The sequence below is a fragment of the Kwoniella shivajii genome, chromosome 5 (assembly GCF_035658355.1).
Source record: "Kwoniella shivajii chromosome 5, complete sequence".
Classification (NCBI taxonomy): domain Eukaryota; kingdom Fungi; phylum Basidiomycota; class Tremellomycetes; order Tremellales; family Cryptococcaceae; genus Kwoniella; species Kwoniella shivajii.
Window position 1 is genome coordinate 480,559 of NC_085912.1, and position 18,303 is coordinate 498,861.

General features: G+C 42.7%; 7 protein-coding genes across 7 annotated transcripts; 2 read left to right on the forward strand and 5 right to left on the reverse strand.

The window, feature by feature from the left end:
- Positions 1 to 800: 800 nt before the first annotated feature.
- Positions 801 to 5,572, reverse strand: IL334_003933 (uncharacterized protein; the record flags this gene model as incomplete). The annotated part of the gene is made up of 9 exons (XM_062935657.1): positions 801 to 985; positions 1,061 to 1,196; positions 1,274 to 1,813; positions 1,874 to 2,028; positions 2,081 to 3,424; positions 3,491 to 3,571; positions 3,640 to 4,143; positions 4,352 to 5,177; positions 5,255 to 5,572. 9 exons carry the CDS (start codon positions 5,570 to 5,572, stop codon positions 801 to 803), a joined length of 4,089 nt encoding a protein of 1,362 aa, XP_062791708.1.
- A 656-nt stretch (positions 5,573 to 6,228) lies between these two features.
- On the reverse strand, positions 6,229 to 7,164 carry IL334_003934 (uncharacterized protein; the record flags this gene model as incomplete). Its single annotated transcript, XM_062935658.1, has 5 exons — positions 6,229 to 6,343; positions 6,427 to 6,520; positions 6,591 to 6,667; positions 6,854 to 6,951; positions 7,063 to 7,164. 5 exons carry the CDS (start codon positions 7,162 to 7,164, stop codon positions 6,229 to 6,231), a joined length of 486 nt encoding a protein of 161 aa, XP_062791709.1.
- A 1,247-nt stretch (positions 7,165 to 8,411) lies between these two features.
- Positions 8,412 to 9,316, forward strand: IL334_003935 (uncharacterized protein; the record flags this gene model as incomplete). The annotated part of the gene is made up of 3 exons (XM_062935659.1): positions 8,412 to 8,657; positions 8,742 to 8,803; positions 8,881 to 9,316. The coding sequence occupies 3 exons, from the start codon at positions 8,412 to 8,414 to the stop codon at positions 9,314 to 9,316; spliced, it is 744 nt and encodes a 247-aa protein (XP_062791710.1).
- A 185-nt stretch (positions 9,317 to 9,501) lies between these two features.
- Positions 9,502 to 11,240, reverse strand: IL334_003936 (uncharacterized protein; the record flags this gene model as incomplete). The annotated part of the gene is made up of 6 exons (XM_062935660.1): positions 9,502 to 9,670; positions 9,746 to 10,030; positions 10,127 to 10,376; positions 10,447 to 10,742; positions 10,865 to 11,042; positions 11,117 to 11,240. The coding sequence occupies 6 exons, from the start codon at positions 11,238 to 11,240 to the stop codon at positions 9,502 to 9,504; spliced, it is 1,302 nt and encodes a 433-aa protein (XP_062791711.1).
- Positions 11,241 to 11,629: 389 nt separating this feature from the next.
- Positions 11,630 to 14,837, forward strand: IL334_003937 (uncharacterized protein; the record flags this gene model as incomplete). The annotated part of the gene is made up of 6 exons (XM_062935661.1): positions 11,630 to 11,653; positions 11,728 to 11,950; positions 12,039 to 12,160; positions 12,232 to 12,347; positions 12,415 to 12,638; positions 12,706 to 14,837. 6 exons carry the CDS (start codon positions 11,630 to 11,632, stop codon positions 14,835 to 14,837), a joined length of 2,841 nt encoding a protein of 946 aa, XP_062791712.1.
- A 368-nt stretch (positions 14,838 to 15,205) lies between these two features.
- IL334_003938 (uncharacterized protein) lies at positions 15,206 to 16,783 on the reverse strand (the record flags this gene model as incomplete). Its single annotated transcript, XM_062935662.1, has 7 exons — positions 15,206 to 15,378; positions 15,465 to 15,751; positions 15,814 to 15,886; positions 16,026 to 16,112; positions 16,186 to 16,298; positions 16,376 to 16,410; positions 16,475 to 16,783. The coding sequence occupies 7 exons, from the start codon at positions 16,781 to 16,783 to the stop codon at positions 15,206 to 15,208; spliced, it is 1,077 nt and encodes a 358-aa protein (XP_062791713.1).
- A 578-nt stretch (positions 16,784 to 17,361) lies between these two features.
- Positions 17,362 to 18,113, reverse strand: IL334_003939 (uncharacterized protein; the record flags this gene model as incomplete). Its single annotated transcript, XM_062935663.1, has 4 exons — positions 17,362 to 17,420; positions 17,479 to 17,550; positions 17,627 to 17,708; positions 17,877 to 18,113. 4 exons carry the CDS (start codon positions 18,111 to 18,113, stop codon positions 17,362 to 17,364), a joined length of 450 nt encoding a protein of 149 aa, XP_062791714.1.
- Positions 18,114 to 18,303: the final 190 nt, after the last annotated feature.

An 18,303-nucleotide genomic window follows, 5' to 3' on the forward strand; every position in this document is an offset into this window, starting at 1 on the left:
GGATGGGTCAACGTCATGCTGTGAAGAATGAGACTTTGGAACGACCCAATCGCATAGAAATCGCTCCTTTGCTGCCCTAAGCGAGAGCTTACGTGTACATCCCATGAGTAAAAAGCTTCCCATTGTCTCGTGTAAGATTGCACTTTCCCATCTTGTTCATTTCTTCGCTCACATCTCGAAGAAAGAGAACTGTGTGGTATTGAAATAGATCTGGTTCGGTTTGCACAATATTTATACGTAAATCAACTATGTGACACACTCTTTTGCAGAAGAATATGGCTATAACAGTTTGCAAAAAGGGTTTCAGCTGACTTTAACTGTTGGCGCAAGTTCTACTTCGAGGTATGGCTGAGAAACACAGCGTGAATATTGAGTCACGTTTCTCTGCAGGCAGATAGACATGTACAGTCCGATCGATCCCATGGAAGTACGCGGGTGCAGTGTTCTGACAAGACCCAGCAATATCTCAATTCCACTCTGAAAGGTAGTGCGATCAGTTGAGATTCGAAGAAGAACCTGACATATATCGCTTGCATGTAGAAAAGACGTTTGTCCGCCAGTGGTGAAGCTTTACGTGCTGATCTTCCTGCCGTTGTGTCTGGAGTCTGCTTGGGAGGTGAATGTTTCTGACTGAGATGAATGGTTTGGGGATACACCACAAATTCAATGTTATCCCGAACTGCGAGAGTTATGTCAAACTGGTAAATCAGTCTGCGAGAGTAGTGTCGTTTCGATGTAACGATGTTTGTGAAATACTTCAATGCATCCATACAACTTCTAATTGCGACCCTCGAGCAGAGCTACCAATCGTCATCCGGCGCCGCTAATCCTTTTTGTTCTATTTCTTCATCACTACTCTCATCCATCTTAGCTTTGGCGAATAAAGCATCCATTTCCTGTTTTTTCTTCTCTTCTTCAGACATCACATTAGCTGCGGGGACAAACTTCTTCTTGGCTGCTGAGTCTATTTTTGGGGCTTGAGAAACTATTGGAGATGATCAGGTCCACATTCAGTATGACAAAATGAGATAAGTAAGTGGAAGAAGTGGTTGGTACTCACGCGCTTCCATGCCTTCCGGTCGAAGCTCGACCGTCGGAACAGCCTTATTCTGACCGTTGAGCCATTCCTGAGCGGTATTCGCATAGCTTTCTACATCCAAAGTGGGGACGTAAATATCATCCTGGAAGAACTCGGGCTAAGATCATCAAGTGTCTGTCAGCTTCATATCCTATAAGTTTTATCACGGATTGTGCGATCATATCAATGACGCACCTTATTCCTTGGTATGGAAAATGAGACTACTTCCATCGTTTTAGCCGTCAATCTTAAACATTTCGCGATTTCCACTTTCTTCACATCTACTGTTCTTTTTGGCAAGAACACTAAACCAAGCTGTGGTGAACCAGCAGTATAACTTGGTAACTTGCTAATCGGTTCTTTATGTTCTAGATTTACTTCGTATGCCTGTACTACTCTCTCCCCCTTACCCCAAACGTACAAGATGGAAGTATCTGGATCGTATGCGGGGAATAAGACAGATGGCGATACGTCGATCGTGATGGAATAGAGAGTCTCTATATCACCTGCTGATGGTAGATGATACAAGTTGATTTTCCGTTGGGACCCTCTTGAAAAGCCTATTGTAACGAGGTGGCTACGATCTATCCAGGCGGTCTGGAAGGATCGTGGACTGTCATAAGCCTTACCTGATATTAGTTTGGAAGGATTTCGCGGATCAAGTACAAGTATGCGATTATCTTTGGCTGCGATAGCTACTCTCTCGCCATCAGGAGAAAAGGTGAAGTTGAACACCTAATTTGAAAAATCAGTTCGACACCGTTCGAGTGGGACCGGACCAAAAACACAACGTACTCCTTGAACGGGTATAGCCACTACGCTCGCTTCTTCACCTATCGCTAAATCCCAGAACCGTATGGAGGATTGCCCAAAGTCATTCGTTAATCCCACTAGCAGATTTTCAGCAGTAGAATGGAAGGCTATTTGTGTGATTTTATCGATACCTTTACCTGCAATAGTGTCAGATCCCCGTACCAGGATGTGTGTGCAAGCGCGACATACCTTTTAACACCTGTTCGGGTTCCGGTCCTACACCCTGCACACCTTGCTCCCCAACGTTCCATAGTCTCACGACTCCGTCTTCTCCAGCGACTGCAACCCGATCGCCCCCTAATTCCACATCGAAATCCGATATCTCTACTCCGCCTGTTAGGTATCCTTCCCCACCAACGCTCAAACGTCCTTTCTTGCTCAACGGGTGAACATTCAGCCTCCCACCTGTGCCTTGGATAGGGAAAAACGCGACGCGTGCATTCGCTTTCAAAGTCTTAGAGTCTTGATGCAATGAAGATAGAGCAGGAAGAGAGTCATATGTAGGGATCAGAGGGGCTTTTCCAGCTAAGAATTTACGAGACCAATTGGGGTTGTATCGTTCCTTGGCGGGTGGTGTTGCTTCCTTGGTAGGTTGGGAAAATTCTTTCGATGAAGTAGTCGAAGATAGGGCTGGAGGAGGGAATGGCGATACCTCACTCTTCGGTGGTATTTCAACCTTAACAGCTAAATCTTTTTCTCCAGTTTGTATCACTTTCTCTTCGGCTATCTTGTCGACCTTCACGAGCTGGATGTCACCTTTTTCTGACTCTTTTACCTTCTCTTCCTTCTTTTCCTTCTCTTCCTTCTCGTCTACTTTGGTACTAGTAGTTTCAGAAGAACGGGGTTGAGAAACGTTTAATACTTCCCTCTCGCTTCCAAATACAAGCTTGAGCCCTCTTCCGGCCCATCCTGTGCCTTGATTCCAAATTCCTTCTTTCCACAATTCATATCCAGGCATATATCTTTCCACGAATTTATGGACTTGTTCATCTGTCATCCCTTTCCCCCCATTCTTCTCTTTCATGGCACGTTCCTGCTGTAATCTCCAATCAAACACGTAGTCATACGATAAAGGTTCCACTTGGACGAAGGCTTTAAAGTTAGAGTATAAGGCTTCTGAGAAAGACGATAAGTATTCGTTTACTGTTTGTAGAGAAGATAAAGGATGCTTAGTGAAATACGTGTCGGAAGTTGCTGGGGAGGCGGGTACGGGATTGGAATATGCTGTTTCCAAAGACGTCTTTGATAGGGGAGCAAATCCCATTGACCATCCTTCCAGTATGAATACATCGATAGGACCTGACACACTGACAGTATCTTGAGAACGGTCTCCTTCTCCGCCACAGAGACTCTTATCGAACACTGGAAGTTTCACCGACTCTCCAGTAGAATCGTTGATATGCATCACCTGTCCAATGACGGATTTCGCAAGTTCTGTATCATGTGTTCCGGGCGGACCTCGACCGGCGAGCAGAGCGTTCTTTGGATGCTGAGTAGCCACAGTCTTGAGACCCTCGTGGGTTTTATACAAATCTAGAGAAGCAAAGTTAGCTGATCGGTAGGTCTAATGATTGCAGAGGTCAGTCATTGGAAATTTACCATCAAGAGACAAAACGGCAGCTTTCAAGCTTTTTTCATTCTTGAGATATTCAACGAATCCAGAACAAAGAGTCGTTTTGCCTAACCATCATAAATCAGTCTTACGCTTACACCCTTCCGACGCATACAAAGACAGTCAGATTACTTACCGCATCCCTGAGGACCCTGTAATCCTACCATTAATGGCCCCTTCTCGTCACTTCCCTTGTGCTTCTCAAACTCAACAGCTAGGTAGTCCGCAACAATACGAGACTTATAGCTCGTCGAAGAATACGTTTCGTTGTCCTGTAGTAAAGGCAATTTAGGGTTGATAGTAATTTTTGGCTTTGATTCTGTCGACGATGGCGATGATGATTTAGAAATAGCATCTTTTGCTACCGACGAATCCAGAGTTACGTTGCTTGGCGGAGTGGTATTTGATGCTGTCTCGGCGGACCCAGAATTTGCTGTGACAGCAGAGGCAGCTACGCTCGAACGAACAGTCACCTCGGGAGCCATCACGGAAGTGGCTGAGGGTATAGATAGGTTTCCTCTTTGCTTTTTGTATTCTTCAATCCTCCCTTCCCAAGTGTTCCGCCTAGCTGGATCCAAAGTCACTGACAGGGGACTCTGGTCATCTCCTCTAAACCACTGTTCCGCGTTTTGTTCCGGGACTGTCATAATGGGTCAGCTCATTGTCGAAAATCACTTTCAAGCTCCCGCTCGTCCTGGCTTTCTCCCCTCTTCAGCTGTCGATCTCTGTATAAATTTTACGAATGATTCACTGTACTCCTCGTTAAGCTACCCTATCATTGCGCGACTAAAATACGACCGACGGCCCGCCAATTGGGCTCCTCTCAGGAAAATAAACGGATCACTCACCAGTTCCCTGGACATCTGGATACAAATCCTCGTGATAATCGATCAACTGCCTTCTTGGGACTCTGATTCCCAACGGTAAGAGTGCATCACCATCTTTATCCACGACCGGTAAGATTACCCTAGCTATTTCAGCATTCATAACATCTAATTCTGTTTGGTTTTTCAGTGCCATTGAGCCTGACGATAGAGGGAACGGTAAGGGATGAGGTGTCTCTTGGTATCCTATTGGTCCAGATAATTCGATTTGACGTAAAAACATATCACCTCTTCCTGCCATGTATACAATCTTCCTTTCTTCGTCTACCAAAGGGATCAAGATCCCAGGCGAGGTATCCAAAGTCTCAGTGAACTTCGTTTCTATTCCGTCTTTAGTGATGATCAATAATGAATATTGTCTGTTTCTTGGTTTCGAGTAGGAAGTAAGGAAGATATCCTGTCCTACCCAGGTTATTTTACTGGGTTTTAACGCTTGCATAGAGAACGAGAGGTTTTTCGTCTTGATTGGATCTTTACTCAGTCTTGGATCATATATTGATAAAATACCTGATTTACCTATCACTCCTATCAATCGACCATTTGATGACCATGCGATTGACCACAATCCTTTCGGTTCTGAGGCGTTGAGAGTGATTAGAGGTGATGTAGAAGGGGATGACACGTCGTATATCGCCAGTGGATTTGTAAGAGTGGAAGCAAGGACGATATTAGGTGTTGTAGGATGTAAAATCAGGTTCGTTATAGGTGATTGAGATGTTGGTGGTATGGTGTGCAGAACAGTCAAAGGGGAGGGAGTGGATGATAGTACCGGCAAAGAGTATACACCAATCTACGTTACAAAAGATAAGCTTTCAGACAACGTGTCTGGATCATATCTACAGGGGCGATCGGGAGGGTATGACTGACACTTCCATCCAGTCCACCGACTGCTATCACATTGTCTTCTAGTCTACTTAAATCCCAATCACCGACTCCACCACCTTTTCCGACTTTCTCTACACCAGCATCTCCCGTATAGCCCCTATAGGATAGGTCACCGTTCGCTGTAAGGATCACAATCCATTCTCTGTTGGTCTTGATTTCTGAGCTGAAAGTCGTGGTGGTACTGGAGTTAGATTGAGATGCTGAGAATGGAGGTAATTGCGAACGGTAAAACTCTTCTCTAGGTGGAATGTGGGGCAACGAGTTCCGATATTTCGAAGCTCCGAATCTTGACGGAGCCATGACGCGACAGATTGGAAGCTACTTCTCGACTGAGTGTATGAAGCTAACAGGGACTGAGAATAGAACGAAGATCCTGGGTTTATGTCGAGAGATGGGAATGAAGATAAGTGAAGAGAATATAATATTAGCAGGGTGTATAATCGTCTCGTCCGCTCAGACGTCACCGGAAAGAAGCCTTGGATCCCGGATATACGGTATTACGGTATGGACATGTCCTCCACTGATATGACGAATTATCAGTCCTGTTGTGAGCCTGAATCATGCACGATTGCTTTTGTATCAATTTAGGTATATATCGACATGAGGATATCACAATGTCTGCATGTTTTATGACCAAACGTCTGGTGATGCAGCACCAGTAGAACTAATCGAAAAACGAACTTTGTTTTGACTTTCCTCATTGTCTTTCGGGGAAAGGCATAGTAATCTCCGCGACTAGTCGAAGTCGGACTTCGAAAAGTAGCTATGCCGTTCTCCTAACTGAGTATCTCAGGTGGGATGAGAGGACTGCGAATTGGATACAGTCTGACCTCACATTTCCGAGAGATGCATTCAGACGCAAAATGCGGGTGAAATGCATAAGGGATAACCTAAAAGTTGACTATAATGTACATTACCATGTCCGAAGACCACACTACCATGATCGCTTCTTATCATTATGATATATCCATTTGCTCTGCATCCCCTTCCACACCAAATCCTCTCTGTCTCAAAGTCTCATCTACTGCTGCTCTGACATCTATGTCATCTTCTTTGATGTAATTGTCGTTCCTGCAGTGACGATAATTAGCCAAGATGATCGTTACAGTAAATGAGATGGATAAAAAAAGGATGGGCGAAACACTCGAACGCACTTTAGGCTTGCATTATAAGACTTTTCCACTGTTTTGAATAGATCTCGGAGATTTGCCAAAGCTTTACGAAGACAATCTACCGCTGAGAGGTTGTCTGTATGATTAGGTCAGCATGTATCATGATGGCTTGATCTGGATATTCCGAATTCAAGTACAGCACTTACCGTACATTTGGATACGTAGGTGTATTTTAGGTTCCGAGGGATGAGGAGCTGTATAACCGCAAAATTCTACGTCGGGGCTATGAGAAGACGAATTAGCTTCGAGCCCGCTTTGAGAATGCACATTCGCTTCCCTGCCAGCAATTTCTTCAATCGTCTCTTCCTCTCACTCTACGTTTTAGCGTCACCCTTTTACTCCCTACTGCTCTCTTCTTTCTCTTTCTTTCTCCCATGGATCTGTTTTCCTTTGACATCAATTCACTCACTCTTTCATTATGATCCACCTCAATGCATTACCTAGTGTATGATCCTCTTGCCACAGACAGAATGTGCAAGCTGTATAATCCGGTTCGTGTCCGGGTAACTATGGTCAACCAGTTAAAACCGACTTTTACATTAATCCGGAGGGGACAAGCGTCTCGAGAGACAATAGCTGGGAATATTCGTCATGCAATTTTGAGCAGCTTTCACTTACTATGGTGATCTTCTCATGAGTCATGGAGGTTGACACGGATTGTAACAGTGTTCCGGCATTGTCCAATCTGGAAGTTGATTGTTGGGGGGCTTCGTCCGACATTTTGGAGGTTATAGGTCTTCCGAGTAGGTATCGATCAGCGAATGTTCATGCAAGACTTTCCAAGCGGTAAATTTGTGTATGAGTTACAAAGTGATAAGTGTTAAACTTTGTACTCCTTCGAAATTATCAACTATTGATACAACAAACGCTGCTGAAGCAAATATTTCGGTAATTTAATTCATCCACCCTCTTATACCTTCGGACATCTGACGAAACTCCGTAAGCTTTCAGACCCGGTGCCTATGTATCCCAAACCGGAGCCAAAGGCGATCGTCTTTTTATTGTCCGTTTGTTTGTCTTTTGTTCATCGTTGTTGTTGTTATTGTTGTTGTGGTACTCCTTGTCCTCTCACCCCATCTCTTTGCTTCCTGCCATTGTGCAAGTAAAGATGCATGACAGACAGTATTCCTTTTTTCTCTCTTTCACGTCGCTCTTACCCTTTTCTACATCTAATATCTGACGGTGACCTTCAACGAACAATACAGGCTTTCCAGCTACGATATTATTGAAGAGCAGGACATGATACATAGCTCTGACATTCCTCCTGCTCCTCGATGATGAATCAAGCGTATTGTTTATTCAGGGTTTCTGTGACCCTCTTCCACTCTTTTGGATCTCCGATACAGGCCCCACCCAGCTTTACACATGGATCATAGGAGCTATCTCCTCTTTCTCCTCTCATCCCTTCCGCTCGGCGTGACCATCGTACAATTTCCGAAGCAGACCACGAAGATTCTTGTTGTCGTTATAGTTAACCCTTAAATTTTCTGTTCCTGAATAACAATTCATCTTTTCCACGAACAATAAACTGTATTCATGAGACACTACCAAAAACAAGAGAGACCGAATACTCACTGATACCTCATGTTCACTTCATTCACTGATCACTCAAGATTATGTATTAACAATAAAAGATGATACATGGTCAGTGCGATCTTTGCCAGCTCTTGCATTGTTCAACAAGAAGACATGGATAGAGGAGAAGATTAAGTGACAAAGACGTTTGAGAAGTACAACACCGGGTTAACGAAGGGGGAGTTGATTGAATACTGATTGAAGTGAGATGAAATAATAAAGATCATCGATTGATCGTTGACTGAAGTGTTAACAATATCCTACGTCTATAAGTAGTAAGGTATTCCCACCCAATTTGAACAAAATCTCCTTCCATAGCCTTACACCAAACAATTCCAACGAGATACCCAAATCGATCCTAACGATCAATCCCTTTCCTTACGATATTCGGAATGACTACTTCTACTCAAATCTCATCTTCGATCTCTTTGACACCCTCAAAAAGCTATAGGTGCTATACATCCCCTTCTCCCACTCCCTCCTATTCATCTACCTCGTCATCACGATCGAGATCGAGATCTACATCATCGCTCAGTAGATTTTCTCCTTATCCAAAGGTTAAAGTAGAGCGATCAGAAGAAGAGGATAAAGTAGCTTGTAAATTGAGAGATATCGGTTTGGAAATTCCAAAAGCTAGAGTGAGTGCGCAGGACCTTCGCTTTCCACATTGTATGTATGCAGAGGGGATAATCAGTCTGATCTTTTCATGGGTAAACGTTTAGTCGACTAGTCCATATGAAGAACTCGCCACAGCTAAACCGCAATTCATCCATTATAAGCCACAGTATGTTTCCCCCATGGCTATCACCTCAGTCAAAAGATGAGTATGTACATAAACTGATTGCTGTGATGATATAATAGAAGTCACTTGGCACATCGAAGAGCATATTCAATGTCTCAGGTATCTTACGGATACTTCATCCTCCCTTCTTCATCTCCTTCAACGCCGAAAGAAGAATCTCGACCGCAAACAGTCAAGAGACATATTAGAGCTCATTCAACTTCGGCCTCTCCTCTTCCCAACCCTTTCCAAGGGTTTGCTCGACCAATGATTACTCCCTCACCTCGATCAATCCCAAGTGAAAGGGTAAATTCCGCAGCTCCTAAGCCATCTGACAAAACCGCAGATTCTAGTTCAAGAAGACTCATTTTGGTCAACCCTACTATCGCACATCACCTCGTACATGGTGGAATGGTTGGTATTCGTTCAGTGGATGGAAAGAAGTCTTTCAAGATTTGTTTACCTCATTTGGGTGGTGTGCAACTGGTCAGAAGTGCAGCCGCAGCCGCGTATTAGATCACTGAATATTATCTGTCCGATCATTGTATTATAGTATACCCATTGGTGAAAGTGATCGAACGATAGGTGCTATACATAGGGATATAGATGTTCATGTAATGAAATTAACGTTTAATATCAATCTCGTCTTGATCGCAATTATATTGCAAAAGGGCACGAACTTTTCGTTAAGCGAAGCCTGCCTATCGCTTAGCAGGTCCTCTCCTCTTCGTCTTGGGGAATACTACAGGAGCCACCAATACGGCTTTTCTTTGAGCACCAGCATCGGCCATTGATAAACCTTGTTTCTCCCTTTCGGCAGGAGTAGCTAAGTTGACTGTACATCCAAGTGATTTGTACATTGTCGTAATCCTGCGATGGAAAGAACAAGAACTTGGTCAATCACAACTTCTGATCATGAAGAATGCAACGCATGTAATCACTCACTTTCCAACGTCTATCTTCAAATCACCTGCCACTTTCCCAACTTCGATATTGAATCCATCTAGAATCAGATACAGAACACATATCCAAGCTTGAAGTTTAGTTTTCATCTTTTCAGTTACCACTCTTTTTTTACCTTGTATCTCTGAAAATCGATTTATCACTCCATCTAATAACTGACGAGGGACACCGGGGAATTTGGATGATAATTCTGCTGGTGGTGTTTTGGATAATCTTGGAGCGAATTCGAAAAGTTGTCGCAAGGTAGAGAGGTAATACAGGTATCGCCTATTTCGTAATTCGGTCAGCAAGGGTATCTATCGTCCATGAAGAAGATCTTTCGGGTCTCGATGAACGTGGAGCTATAACAAAATAAGGACTCACATTTGGGTTTTTCTAGCAGCTTTATCTGAGAGATTGATGATGACTCTCATTTTGCCATTGATCCAATATGATTTTCCTTTCCACGGTAAGAGTTTTCTGCGTTCATCATCTTCGGTCGCACGGAGTAAATGGGATACGTCGATAGATGACCATTCAGAAGGTGAAATGAGGGAATCACGAGGATACACTTCTGTTGAGTCGGAAGTCGTGAGGTTTGGTGTTGGGATAAGTTCGGATGCTTCGACAGGGCCTGATAAACGTCACATTGTCAGTTCATATACTCCATCGATTGAAGTCAGGATTGGCATAGATCAACTTACCACTATCCGCCTGTAATTCAGGAATACTATCCATCAAGTGACCTTTAACACCTTCCATAGCAGATACATCGACTTTATTCCTTTCTTCAGCTTTAATTTGAGTTTTCGCTTTTCTGGTACCGAATGTTTCACCAAGATCATTTCGTTGAGCTTTGTATTGTGCTTTAAGATCTGATGCGGTATGGGCGTTGATTGATTCTCGAAGGCGTTTTACTCCATGAGTAAGAAGATAAAGGGGTGCAGAAGGGTGAATATGGACGGTGGATGTTGCAGGATCATATATGGCTGGTAAGTACCTATGATGGTATTCGTAAGTTACCTTACTCATTGACAGAGGAAAGGAAATAAATCCATATATCCTTTGGTATTCTCCACGGCGTTTTTGAGCCGCTAACAAGGAGGAGTGAATTGTACTCACTGGCAATCAGAACCTTCAGTATTCAGGTTATGATCTCTGTTAGTACTGAAATATTCCACATCTTCAGTCTCTCCAGCTATGATAGTATGTTGTTTTGTTAAATCAGACGTTGATCCTGTATCTCGAGTATAAATCGTGAATGGAGTCGCTCGAGATGGTTTGACAGAAGGAAAATTCACTATAATATGGGAAGGTTAGCTTGGTTTTCCTCATAATGCTATCGACGAGCTTGAAGCGAATGCAACTACTTACCAAATGCTGGACCAGCAGATGTTGAAGGTTCTTCGACTACCACCTGAACTTCTTTCGAGATCAAATCGGCGGCATCAGATTTACGCTTTTGCGATTTTCTCGAGGGTTGTGATGTTGTCGCCATATCTGCGTCTCAAACTATTGGTGATATATATATGTTTTTGAAGGTACTATTGGGTTCTGATTATCTTGTTTGAAGATAGAAGAGGTAAAAACATGATTTTGCTGTTCATAAAGAATGTTCAAATTCAACTTTTGAAGCTAAGCCGACATGAAATTGGGACATGTCACGTGATCAATCAACGCCTAAAGGAAACCACGTGGTCTTAACAACATGTCCAAGGCACGGTCATAACAAAAGTATATAAGACAGGATGTTGTTGTTGATTGATTTATCGATGTTGCACTTCATCCCAATTTTACCTTGATCAGCTTCACACAGTGCTAAGCTTTCTTGGAAGCACATTTCTTGATACGAGGGAAACCTACTGATTGTGAGGTAGGGAGGTAAACATGGGAGTGCCAGGTCTATGGGACGTAAGTATATCATTCCAATTCAGACTTTTAGAAATGTTTGTTTACGTTTTTTCTGTGAACAATCGGTTTTATAGCTCCTTCGACCTGCAGCAGCACGGACTTCACTCTCAGCATTGTCAAGAGAAGCCTTCCAAACCAATCATAATGGCTTGAGAGCATTTACAGTTGGTATAGATGCTTCAATCTGGATCTTCCATGCTCAAGTCACTCATTATGGTGAAAATCCTTTTTTAAGAACTATCTTTTTCAAGATTACTGCTTTATTGCAACAACCTGTATTACCTGTTTTCGTGTTTGGTGAGTGCAACTTTCTGTAAACATTATCAGTCCTTCCAAGTTGAATGATGAGAGAATGAAGTTGATGTGATACGTTCAATGTCCTTAGATGGGCCGCATAAACCTAATCAGAAAAGAAACCAAAATGTTGCGGGTCAATTTGGCACCGCGGACTACAAGAGTAAGCAATTCAAGGCATTATTAGACGTCTGTGGACTGGAGTGGTGGAATGTGAGTGTTTCCTGTGACCATCATGGTCATTTTATGCTCGCCCTCGATTTGCTGATCGTCTAATCTTACAGGCTCCGGGTGAAGCAGAGGCAGAATTGGCGGTGATGAATAGACAAGGCAAGATAGATGCTGTTCTATCAGATGATGTAGATGCTTTGTTATTTGGTGCGACCTGCCTATTGAGAAAGTGAGTTGACTGTGACCTTGACTCACCGATAGGCGTCGAACAACTAACGTGATCGTGATGTTTCTAGTAACTCTCCCACACTGTCGGGCGCACAAGCCTCCTCTACCACTAATAACTCGGCTCGAGGCGACATGCGAAATTACGAAGTATATCGGTCTTCTGCTATCAAAGATCTATGGACGAAAAAGGATGGAACCAATCTTGTTACAGAAGAAGATTGCAGGATGGCTATGGTACTAATAGCATTATTAGGTGGAGGAGACTATGTCACGGAAGGATTACCAAGCATCGGTAAGTTTTTTCTTTCCATGACACCAACGCTCTTCTTGGACAACCTCGTCCTGACGAAGTCTGCTAGGTCCAACTATCTCCTTTGGTCTTGCGAACGCAGGCTTATCAGACTTCCTCAAGAAATATAATTCCGATCGACAACGATTTGATTCGAGTCTTCCATCGATCCACGAACGAATTGTCGAAGAACTGAAAACTAATTCGTCGAAACAGATCGGTAGAAGGTATCCTGATCGTGCCAATAAACTTTCTGCCCTATCACCTGAAGCCGTGTTCCCTTCATTCACTTTGGACGCTTATTTGAACCCATGTACAAGTCCTGCTCATGACCCAGTACAAGGTTGGCCTGGATTTGGACAAGGGGAATCAAGTAGAACGAGGGGTAAAGCGAGAAATGCAGGTCGGGGCGATATGGAAGGATTGGCTATCGCCTGTGAAAAATATTTCGAATGGGGAACGAAAGATATTGTTGTCAAGAAATTCGCAGGTGAATCTGTCGGTGTCTTCGGAGCTGAAATAATGAATGAGGCTAGACAAACCGTTAGATCTGGTGAAAAACAGGATATACCTCTTATACATCAATCTGTTGGAACTTCAAAAGCTTCTTCTTCCACTATGATCACTTCTTTCTTCTCACAATCAGCTCCATCATCTTCTCCATCCGTCCTCAAAACAACTTCTTCGTCACAACGACAACCGTCTCAGTCTACTAATGATGATCAAATACCTGATCACGTGTCCAAGATACATTCAATTCGGGTCGATCCGACGAATCCTGAAATGAACGAATACCGAATATCGTTCAAACATGAAAATTATGTTAAACGATGTCACGGTGTCATGCAAGGTACAAGATCTGATCCAGCCTATCTTTCCGACAATACGAGGAAAAATCTGAGTTTGAGAGAAAAGTCGATAGAAGATGATGATTTGCCAATGGCTACTCAAGCCACTGGAAATGGGAATCTTAACAGAGCTAGGGATGAAATCCGAGTTTGGATGTCTGAGTATCTTGTTAGAGAGGCTTGGCCCGATTTGATCAAATTCTGGGAAGAAGAAAAAGCTTTCAAGCCGAAAAACAAGTCACCTAAGAAGACTAAGACATTATTAAAACCTCCACCCAAAAAAGGTAAAGGGAAAGCTGTCGATGTGAACTCCATAAACACATCTGTTTTCGATGCGTTCTATGCTGGATCGATACAACGAGTTAATACTCAAACACTATCACGTTTACAGGAGGCAGTGGAGGAGGAAGAAGAGGAACCGATTGAATATCTTCCACCCAGACCTAGATCAAAATCGTTCACATCTCCTGCTCCTGGAAGATCACCCTCATTGTCTAATTTGCCTGATCAGAATCAAGGTAAAAAGTCAAAATCCAGACCATGCCCAACATCAAGTCTATCAAGCTTACTAGATACTTCATCACCTTCAAGAGGAGGATCACCTACTCCCACAAAATCGAGGTCGACAAAAGGTAGACCTAGACCTAAATCGAAAAGAACGAATTCACCAAAACCATCTTCCCCCTCTTCCGATAATAATGAACACCTACCAAGGCCCACTTCTCCTAAAAGACCTTCATCACCGAAGAAATGGCCAATCAGTAAACGGGTATTCTCAAAGTCGAAATCATCTCCTTCAGCGCTAATGTCTCCTGCCATCAACAAAGGTGCAATTCACCAACCCATAGACTTGTGTTCTTCAACAGATGATGAAACACCCAAGAAAGTTCCTGTCAGATCAAGAAGAGGAAGTAAAAATCATCAACCTCTATTTGATCGACATATCGATGATACTCCTATTCTCAAGCCATCACATCGACGTGTAAAGAACGTAATCACTTCTCCGCTAGCGTCACCTATCCCAGTATTGGGAAGCTCAAGTAGAGCGAATACGATCTCACCCCCTCTTATGCCTGGTAAAGATGTCGAAATGGCAAAAGCATCTAGAGCCTCAAGAGCAAGTAAAAGTGAACCCACTGGATCAGCACAACCAAAATCAAAATCACGATCGCAATCGATCTTAGATTTCCCAATTATATCTCAGTCGGGTTCCTTGAATATCAATAGTAAACAGGTGGAGAAATCAACAAAATCAAAGAGGACATCACTTTCGCCCAAAAAGAAGAAATTGCATTATGTCGTAGTTAGTGAAACTAGTGATGAGGAGATCATAGATTGTACCCGACGCAAATAGACGATCATTGGTTTTCTCATGATTCTCTCATCAAACGAATCGAACGTATTGGACGAATCTAGTCTAACTCAAGGATCATGACAGAGGCTCATGAACAGAATCGAATTGTTGTATGATTTATTCTTATTTGATCCTTGATGTTTTATCATTTCTGAGGATATCATCAGATTGGAATTATGTACAACACTTATATATAATTAAATAATGATCCCATACGAGTTGACGAAGATTACTATTATGAACTACGTATTCTGTATCAGCATATTTTGGATTTGGTGGTTACACCAAAGGATGTCTCACAGTATCGCAGAAAAGGAGACTTGTCACCGACCGAGTTATGAAGAGAACATCTAAAGTAACGCGAAAAGTTAGTTTGAGTGGTCGGTTGGGATTTTGATGACACCCAACGAGGTAAAAGTGGGAGCACTACTTACGGAATTTTCATCTTCCTGGTCGCATGTCCATAATTGCATAGGCCTTAGATTGAGGAAATTAGTTTGTTGAATTGGACCTGATCCACCTAGTATATTAAGGCATTGGTCTGAAGTAGTCATGAAACATCCACCCTATTCATTCAGCTATTGTATTTACCTCCCAATAGCAATATTCATGGGGTATTTTGCTCACCTAAGCTTTTGGATAGTTTCAGGAGTTTTCCATCCCATAACCACTGCTGACCATCTTCGTTCTCATCACAAGGTTCGATCCTAACTCCCATACCATATTGATACTTGTAGTCGTACCCTGTATTTGTACCGTTAAGAACCTTAAGTCCTGACTCAAGACAGAAATTCGATCCTGATAATTTCACGTGACCTTCTTTACCTGTTAAAGGAAGATTCCATTTCATCAATGATTGAGATGTCGAGACTGGCTGCATGGTAGAGCCATCGCCTTTACCCGAGCAGTAAGTCCTAAAGACTAGTCAGCTCACCAGCGGTCAGTGGAAAGAGATGTTAGCTGGTTTCTCACTCACATCGCTACTCCTACACCTGCATATGGAGATGAATTGGATATACCAGCAAGGCAAATATCTTTTCTGCCGAATGCTAGAATGTCATAAGGTATATCACAATTCAGCTGCTTCGTTCTGATCTAGCCGTACGCCATTTCACGCTCGCACTGAAGCCCAATGATCGAATCTGAATATCGGTTGGATTCAAGTCTCAAGAGAAAATCTCGACTTACGATGAATGTATCCTTGCCCAATCACGTCTTGCTGTTTGGGTATATCCTCGATGTTAGGTGGATATGAAGTATTTCGAAGTATCCAGACTAACGGACGAACAACAATTGTCAATCACACTTGCGAAACACTGCTGTCTGTGTTTGAGGTAGACTAACTAACCTTGATTGAGATTCTCAGGATCACAGTCTGCTCTCAAAGGTCCGCTGCTCGATTGTTCCAGACATGCTGTGCCGTCCGATGTAGAGATCCGATTATCATACGACCAGAGCCATCTAAAGTCATTTCAAATAAGTGATACTGAGAGATGCTGGATTGACAAATCGAGAGATCAAGAGAACATCTGACTTACGATTGGCTGGTTGAATTTTTAATGGGTTCATTCAACTATATCCAAAGCAGTAAATTAAGCCTTCGTTCAGTAGAGGATGAACTTGATGTCATAACTCACGATGATGTTACCTTTATCAGATCGGTCCCACACTAACGCCACTGTATCCAGACCCAACAATCCATTACCATTAGGTACATGCCAAGTTTCAGCATTCTCACAATCTGTCGATGAGATGATTCTACTTCCGATCGTTGGAGTTGAACCTGGAATGGAAAGACACGAACCATCTCTTATGGATGCAATGTATAGTCCTGTTGATTTCTCTTGTCGAGATTGCAGTGGGTAAGGATGTGCCTGCACATCCTGAAAAGTACCAAGGAGAGTAAGGAAAAGGCTAGTGAATGAGATGAAGTCGAAGGCAAGCATTGTTAAGCTTAAGGAGAAAGAGGGATTAAATTATAGAAGTAAAGTAAATGTTCGTCGTCGCCATGTCCATAGAGACTTGAACCATTTCGACAGATCGATGTCCGTATATATACATACATGAAGGTTTCTTGTTGCCAAGATGGTTAGTTGGGGGAACAAAGGACGATTTACCAAGAAAGTGAGAACAAAAGGATCAAGTTCCTTTTCGATTGGTTCTTTAAGGAACAATAAGGATGAAAGATGAACTTCAAAGGATGCCTTTTGTCCAACATTCCTTTGAGTACCTGAATACCTTTACCATAACTTGCCGACGTGATTGCCAAAAGACCAAATGTCTGAACGCTGCACGATTCGAAAGAGTATGGCGCCACGATTGGTTTGGTTTTTTCCCTTTGAACACAGTCAAGCAATTATAAATGTTATTTATAAACTGTCTCACAGCTCATGATCATGCGCATACATTCGAGCAGTGTCATTGTGTCATCGTGAGGAGGGAAGGACACTTTATCTAATGATATTTTATGACCCTGCATCGTTTCATACCCATATATTGACAGGTGAAACATCCCTTGCCGTTCCTACAATGTACCCGAATTCATCTTGATTCCCGCTTTGACAAAAGTAGTCAAGAAGCAGACTGAGTTTTGTTAAATCAGCTCCAAGTCGCTTTTGACTCGTGTATATAATGGACTTACAGTTACTAGCCCACCAAACGATTGAACGCAAATATGATTTCTTCTGAGTCGATACCGAGATATACAAATAGACTAATGTAGATGAAACAAGTTCAGTGCCTTTCAAGTGAGTCTGAGAGGAGATGTACATGGAGGAAAGATCACTCACTATAGGCGCATCTCAACAAGAAATAACTGATCGACACTGTATTCATGAATTTTGGAGAAAGACCGGCCAAATTACCCGCTAACTAATGTACGTCGAAGAGAGAATTATCAGTATTTGACAGTATTATTGTGATATTGAGAGAAAGTGGTCGAATCTAAAGCGACTAGAGGCATCCTTACTCTCCATCCATGAAACTCTTGTAGACTGTTGCTTACAAAAGTAATAGCACTATGACAGACATGTCACTCACGATGGATCCAATCCAGACAGCTTCATTCTCAAAACAATTTTCATGTGCAGCCTGTCTCCTCTTGATCTTGTCCAAAGTATGAGGTTTCACTTTACCCGATTTCTCCATTTGAGCGATAATTTCTCTTGGGTTGACATTGTTTCGAAACCCTAATCTCACAGTCGCGAACCGAATGGAAGTGCACAGAGTCTGAAGATGGACCAAGGGGATCAAGTAGTATGAATAGTTCGTTGTCATTGTGCTGGAGTTGATGTTGCGGAGTGTAGGTAAGCCAAAATTGCTATTTGAACTAAGCAAGTTAACTGAATAGTGAAAGGAAGCTGCTTTATTGAATGAGAATACGTATAAGTATCCAGCTCGTTGTTGTGATCATGAAGCGAGTACTCATCAAGCGTAATGATTGGGCTACATATCCTCCTGTTATTCC